This window comes from Tupaia chinensis, unplaced genomic scaffold (assembly GCF_000334495.1).
Source record: "Tupaia chinensis unplaced genomic scaffold, TupChi_1.0 Scaffold000420_1, whole genome shotgun sequence".
NCBI classification, from domain to species: domain Eukaryota; kingdom Metazoa; phylum Chordata; class Mammalia; order Scandentia; family Tupaiidae; genus Tupaia; species Tupaia belangeri.
Window position 1 is genome coordinate 262,797 of NW_006159925.1, and position 7,663 is coordinate 270,459.

At 40.6% G+C, this 7,663-nt stretch overlaps 1 protein-coding gene across 1 annotated transcript in view; it reads right to left on the reverse strand.

The window, feature by feature from the left end:
- Nucleotides 1–7,663, reverse strand: part of BRINP3 (BMP/retinoic acid inducible neural specific 3) — a 428,987-nt gene that overhangs the window by 167,769 nt on the left and 253,555 nt on the right. The window contains exon 3 of the mRNA XM_014590228.2: nucleotides 2,788–2,978. Within this exon, the coding sequence (XP_014445714.1) occupies nucleotides 2,788–2,978 (191 nt within the window). The remainder of the gene's footprint in view (nucleotides 1–2,787; nucleotides 2,979–7,663) is intronic.

The window sequence follows — 7,663 nt, forward strand, 5'->3', positions numbered from 1 at the left end:
TGCGCCTGGCGTGAGTTTTAAGCCACCGGGTCCGGGACACGAACCACGGTCGACTACGTGGGAGTCCAGCGACATAGCCATTACGCTAACTGCTGGTTCCCAAGCCCACATGTGTTTTAAAAAAAAAAAAACACTGGACTTTTTAAAGAGATGCTATAGAAATAATATACTTTTCACTTTTAGATTTTATTACGTAAATAATAATTGGCCTGACCAAGACAATTTCGACAAAGCTGGTTTTCACAATTCCTGGGATATTTTGTGATATATTTGGCTCTCTAGCCAATTATAATAACAATAACTCAAAGGCATCTCACATATTTAAATTAACTCACACACTGCTGAGGGTATCTTCCTACATCTATACTAAACTCCCATGCTTCCACCTTAAGGGGTGACTTTCTACTAAAATGAACTAATACTCAGACAAACTACTTAGCAGTTTTGAAAGTCTCACAATTGGTAAGAAAAAACAAAAAAAACAGGGGTGGGGACCAGAAACCAAGACCAGGTTTGTCTGATCTCGTTACTGTAGTATTTTATTACTATTTACAGAAGACGGTAATGGAGAGAGGATATACCGACAGCCAGCCCTATCTGCCTGAATCCCCTGCCCTTGCACCTCTCATTCCCTGCAGCCGTGTGGCATGCTTCATCGCCTCGGTGTGCCAGGGAGCTCTGCCTTTCCCGGCCTGTACACACCTTGCTCATCTGTTCCAGCTCTGGTCCGGATTCTCTCCAGTCCTCCATCTTTATTTGTTAAATTGACCGGGATTTTCTGAGTTTGCTTTCTTCATTTGGTTTTCTTCCAGAATTACATTTTGATTACAATTGTACATACTATAAAGTTTTACATTTTTCTAGTGAACTAGACAACCTCGGTCTCTCAGCAAAGTGCACTTTCACTTATTTGTTCATTTAACAAAGATCTAATAAGAACCTGATGAAAAACGTAAGCGCTGTCATGGCCATGGGATAAAGTGGTGACAAGTACAGTCAAGGTCTCACTAAGAAAATAAGTAGAAATGACGCACGCTAAACCGGTAGACAGATACACAAAACGATGTCACATGATAATGAATATGATGGCGAGTGCAAAGTCACACCCTGAAATAGCAGACAGTGATGGGATTTACTGGGCACTGTTGCTCACAGGCTGGTCAGGGAAGGCATCACTGAGGAAGCAGCATCTGGGTAGAAAACTGAAGGTCATTGCGACTGAAAATCAGAGCAGGAGGAAGAGGGGGATAAGAAGAGGTCTGGGATGAACGTCTCGCCAGAACATCACAGCAGAGCCTTACACGCCACAGCAAAATGTACTTCGAGTGGCCGCTCTAGGCTCAGTGAAAACAGGGAATATGACCTGACTCACCTTTTGAAAAGATCTGTGTGGAGGATTTCCATAAGCATGTTGTAGGAGAGAAAAATAATGGTGACTTCATCTAGGAAGGCCAGGGAGAGGTGAGGAGTCTGCTACGGGATGCAGTCAGGGGTAATATCTGACATAAAATGCTGACAAACTGGGTTGGCAGTTGAAGGAAAGACCCATCCTCTATGGCAGAAGACGAAGGACAGGTGGTCTTTCTCGACGGTGCCGCTGGGGTGAGTCAGCCTGCCTGTGTTCAGTCAACTCACTGGGGAACTAAAGATGGAGCAGGAACTTTCTGTCTTAATGATTTTACTCTCCAATTTATCCAATTTTCTTTAATGTGCTTCATTATGAGAAAGAGTAGCATTCTTTATTATTTTTCTTCCTAAAAATTTTCTATAAGTACATGGCGTTCACCAAAGAGACAGAGAAAGAGAAAGAGGCAGAGTGAGAAAGCACCCCCTGGGGAGGTTGACCTTGCAGCAATTCCCTCTCCTCTGCTTTGGTCTAGGGATTTTGAACACACACGCACATGTGCCTGGAAGGTTTTCAAGACTCTGGGTCCACCAGGTGGGATCTAGCATCTATGCCACCTGCTGGCCCTGAGTCACAGTCATTTCTAAATGGAATAGCTAGTTTTTCAAGTCATACACAAAACTATATAGAATTCTGGGATTATTTTTAAATTTTGGGAAACTGTCTTATTTTGCTTATTATATCTCAAACCATTATTTAAGTATATTCCAAATACTGAATCACACAGCATCACAATGAACACATATTTAACAATTTAAAAATATGTGTCTTAATTTTTACAAATTTATAAATTGAGAAAGAAGTGAGATATCATTTTCTACTTTCACTATATCTAATGGATTTTTATCATTTTTATACTATATATCATCTACAATCAGAAATGCTAAAACAGCTTTTAAAAATCTAATTGTAGATCTTCAACATTTATTCCAGGGGATCTTTCCTCCTCTTTATAATCAGAAGGTGTTGATTCCTACCCATGATGGTGTTTTACTCATAATTTTAAGCAGAATCAGAAGGTGTTGATTCCTACCCATGATGGCACTGTACTCATAATTTTAAGCATAATTAGTGTTATCACCTCGTATTACAGCGTGCAGAAGCTTTGCCTCTACTTACGAATGTTACTATATTGTAAATGACTTTTGAGCAGAAGGGAAGTGACATCCCTCTATCCCACGATTATGGACACCACCCAAGACACTGAACAATCACTCAGTAAATCTGTCGGATAAGCGAATGAATGAATGAAGTCGACAATTATTCCAACTGTAACCACCTGGATGAGTCAACACTTTTCTGTGATGTATACAGTTTGATGCACACACACACACACACACACACACACACGCACAGGCACAAAGAGTTTCAAAGAGTCGTACCTCCCAGAGTAGCAGATAGCAAGAAATGTGTCCCATATTTCTTGATAAGGTTTTCTGTGATTTGCTGAAGGGTAGGTCGACGTCCCAAAAGTCTTATGTTGCGGAAGAATTCAGGGGCAAGAGGCAGAGGGGAGCCAAGGAAATTTCTTCTCTCAACTGCAAGGTTATTTACTTTCCAGCGGCCAAACTCCCTGAAAAGCAAATTTATTTTTATTCATAAAGGCATAATCTAGCTGAATATTTTCATTTGAAAAGTTCACCTGGTAGGTTAGCCGAGGTCACTACATGACAACGGTTCTTGCTTGTAATAGTATGCTGTGTGCTCTAGGTAGGAGAAGCATTATTTCTAGTTTATTTAACTGGAGTGAATTATTATAAAACCAAGTCATGTACAGAAAACAAATACACCACTTTAAGCAAACAGCTTCTACTGATATTTTTTGTCCCAAGCAAAGATGTATCCATAAAAAAATGATTTCATTATGCATAAAATGTGAATTCAGACCTACTAAAAAAAATAAGAAGAAAAGAAAGAAAAACTGAACTAATCATTTTCCAAGGGAAATGGGCAAAAAAAGAATGGATTTATTTCTATCGTACTAGTGATTGTTTCTCTCTCTTTCACTGGAAGCAAGAATTTATAAAACCTCAGGAATACGATGGAGTCACAGGAGAACATAAAAATATTTAAAAAGCAACTATTTCCTGTTTTGCTTCTTGCAATAAACATTGTTTACACCATATTCTGAAACCCAAACTCAACTCAAGAACCAAATTCTCAAGATGCAAAATGACTTTAGACATGGATTTAGCCAAATTATAGGTAGATATGGTTATTAAAAAGTGGACATTAAAATACATTTTACCTTTACATGAAGTTAAAATCAGCCTAATAAAGAAAAGAATTATGGTAAACTGGATCGCCTGATATCAAACATTTCATATTTGTTCCTGAGGCATGATCTGATAAAAATCTTAAATATTTTCCATGGGGATAAGCTGTATTAAGCTTAATACTCCCTGTATGATATTAACTCAATTAGTAATTAGCAAATACAGGATTGATGATATTTTTCATACAGATGTGCCCTATTTCTTTATACTTTTGCACCCACAAACATGTTTGCCATGTGGTAAGTGAGGGGCACAGAAATATATCTGTGGAGGAGACCCATACTGTCTATCTCCAAAAGGGGTCCACATTCTAGAGAAAGTTACACAAATAAATAAAACGAAGATGTTAAATTCAACTTTTTAACCATTTAGATCATGTTCAGTACTGAAAGCCACACAGACCACATGCCCTGAGGGTGACAGAACTGTGGACAGCTTGGCCTTATTTCATATTGAGAGGGCCTGAGAGGGCCCCTTGAGAGAGGCGGTAATACATGAAGGGGAAGCAAGGTCCCTAATGTCCGGCCAGCGGCTTGGGGGTAGGCTGATGCTCTGTGCTGCTGAGCCCACTCGGGAAGGTTCTGGGTTCGCGTCTCAAGGTCTCCCTGTGCACATGATCGTAGTGCATACTTGGGATCCGTGCTGGCTAAGGCTGGGAGGGTGTGATGGACGGACTGAAGACCGTGTGGGGGTAACCCTCTCCCTCTTATGGAAGAAGTAAATACATAAACTTAAAAAAAAGCTAAATGCAGGGAAGCAGGGAAAGGGTGGACACAGAATAGTAACAACAGTGAACATGAAAATATTTTGAGAATAAAGAAGCAAGACCCTGGCAGGCCCGAACCACAAACGTTTGCCCATGCAGCACATTTGACAGTCAAACGATTTGACTAGAAACTAATTACAGATCAGATTCGCTAAGGGATCTAAGAAAGACTGGCCTAACCACGAAGTCACTCAGTGCTTCCTTCGTAAGGAAACTCTCGTGTCTGCTCTGCCAGTCAGTCGATGGAAACCGTTTTAAATGGTCAGTGCTCTGTTTGTGGTTCCCCAACTTCAACCGCTGTCAGAATCACCTCAGGTCTGGCGTGGGGACTATAATTTCCACTTTAAAAGATATATATTTATTTATTTAAAATTATTTTTATTGTTATTATTAAAGTTTGCAATAGGGCACATGGGCTCATCAGAGAGGAGAGAGGGAAAATGAGAAAGTGAGTCGCCAAGTCCAGACTTGAACTAGAGCTGGCAGTGTGGGAGTCCGGTATTCTAACCACCATCACACCCCCTGGCCCTGACAATTCCATCTTTTCTTTCTTCTTTTTTTTACAGGTTTGTTGCTGTAGGGCACATGTATTCACTGGAGAGGCCAAAGTGAGAAATCACCCCCAAGGGGCAGAGTCACACTGCAATCCTTTTTCCATTCTCCTCCCGAGATTTTGGGCGCACACACACACACACACACACAGGCGTTTAGCATTGAGTTTCAAGCCACCAGTTCTGAGACTCAAACAGCCGAGGACCATGTGGGAGTCCGTGCCTTAACCACTCCACCACCTGCTGGGCTCGCCAATTTGCACTCTCACAGGCATGCTACTGCTGCCTGTTCAGTGGACCACTTTTTGAAGAAAAGTACTGTGGTATTTTGTCTTTAAAATCTATTTCAGATGTCCTTTCAGTAAACGTAGAGCATTTAGAAACTAAATTTACTATGATGTTTTTTCAGAAGAGAGTAAGTAGGTCTTTGTTAGTTTTCCAAACCAGGGCTGCTATCAATAACATTTGGTTATGTCACACTTTCTATAAAAAATTTGCATGAATTTTGTTGGGAGATATTAAAAAGAAGACTATTTGAAGTAAAATAGTTAAATCAGTATGTGTTAATATATCACAAGGGACATAGTAATACAACACATTCAACAGTTGATTTATTAAACCAAGATATAAACAGTGGTCACTTGTCGGGACCAGCAGTTAGCGTAGTGCCTATGTCGCTGGACTCCCATGTAGTCGACCGCAGTTCGAGTCCTGGATCCGGTGGCTTAACTTCACGCCGGGCTCGTGCGCATGCGTGCCCAAGATCCCGAGAGGAGAATGGAGGAGAAGAAATTGTGGCGTGGCCATCCCCCCCAGCCCCCGGCGAGCACATATACCCTGTAGCAAAAAGCTCTCAAAAGAAAAAAAAATCTTATTCACTTATTCACTCCAAAATTTACAGGCTTACCATTGAACATTTATTATTTTCATCTCCTGAAAAAGCTTATCATTTATAACATAATTTGACTCTAAATTTGCAGCATATATTTTTTAATGGTTTAAAGTGCTACATTTGTTAAATTTTATGTATACATATGTATACATATTCCTAGATTTAGATTCGAGTTGTTAAGTAAGTTAATTGGACCTTAAATATCCAAGAAGATTTATTCAATGGTGATATTTATAACCTGTATTAACCCTTTCCAAAATATGTATTTCCTACTGATTACTGAGAATAAATACATGCTGAAAGAGTGCAATTTCAGTCTTCCTCTTTTTTTTCTTCTTTTTTTTTTTTAAATTCACCAGAAAGAGAGAGAGAGAGAAAGAGCAAAAACCACAAGGTCTAAGACTCAAACTGTGGTTGGCCACGTAGGAGTCCAGCGCCTCTACCACCACACCACTGGCTGGCCCATCTTCTTCTTTCTTATAATTGGTAAATATATGAATAAATGCTAACCTATCATCTATTGACTTGAAATATTTACAACATCCTTTACTTTTTATTTTTTTTAATTTGACAAAGAACAGATGTAACATAAACTAGCTCAAACTTATGCCATTCTCTCAAATCAGTTTATATCACTGTTTATAACACTGTTTGCAGAATCGGCTTTCCCAAGAAAATTTACTATTGTTACACACGTTGCTAGCAATATAGGTGAGTGTAAGAAAACCTTTGTCCTACAAGGGCTCAGGTATGTACTGAGATAAATAATAATGAATGCACTGCAACTCGAAGGCTTTAAAATATTTCACTGTGGCATCAGAGGGCAGGGAAGTGGTTAAAGCGGTGGACTCCCCTTGGGCCAGTAGATTGTATAGTGGTTACATTGCTGAACTCACACATGGCGGACCACGGTGCAAGTCCTGAACCCGGTGACTTGAAAATCAGACCGGGCATGTGTGCATGCATGCCCAAGATGAGAAGAGGAGGAATTGTGGCACGACCATCTTCCCTGGGGAGAGTGATTGCTCGCATTCTGTCTCAGTGTCTTTCTCTCACTCTCCTCTCTCACTCTCCTCTCTCTCTCTCTTTCTCTCTCTCTCTCTCTTTGGCGGCTTGAAAATCAAGCCAGGTATACATGTGTGTGTGCCCAAAATTCAGGGAGTAGAAGGGCTTGTAGCATGGCCATTCTTCCCCCTGGGAGGTCACTTCTCACTTTTTCTCTCTGTCTCTATCCAGCAAGTGCAAGTGCTCTTTGGCAAAACCCTTTAAAAACATTGCCATGTGAAGTGCAGGTGTGAAGATGTTATTTAGCACAACCTGTCTACTCGATTTATTACTATTCTGAGATGGATGTCCCTAGTCTCACTTGCTTTGGATGTATTTTGCCTTTGCTGAGATTCATACACCTTAGATTCTTTTACGAGGAGCCTAAGTCTGTGGACAACCTTGCAGGAAGCTTTCTCAGTTATCCTGAAACTGGATCAATTGCAGATCCAGATGGTAGCTCATCCCAAGTTCAGCTACATGCGGCTCAGTGACCAATACTCAGACAAGTGTTGGTGGACAGGGAGGAAAGTTAGCTTTATTTAGGAAAAAAGTCACCTGAGAAGATGATGGATTAATATTCAAAATGGCCCTCTTCTCTTCTTGGACTAACAGGATTTGTGAAGGGGAAGTCAGAGGAGGGCCTACGTGTGGTTTTGCTCAGTAGATCAGTTCATCGTTGCCTTGACTGGGTAACATCCCGCACATCGCTTTCAGCTGCACCCAGGT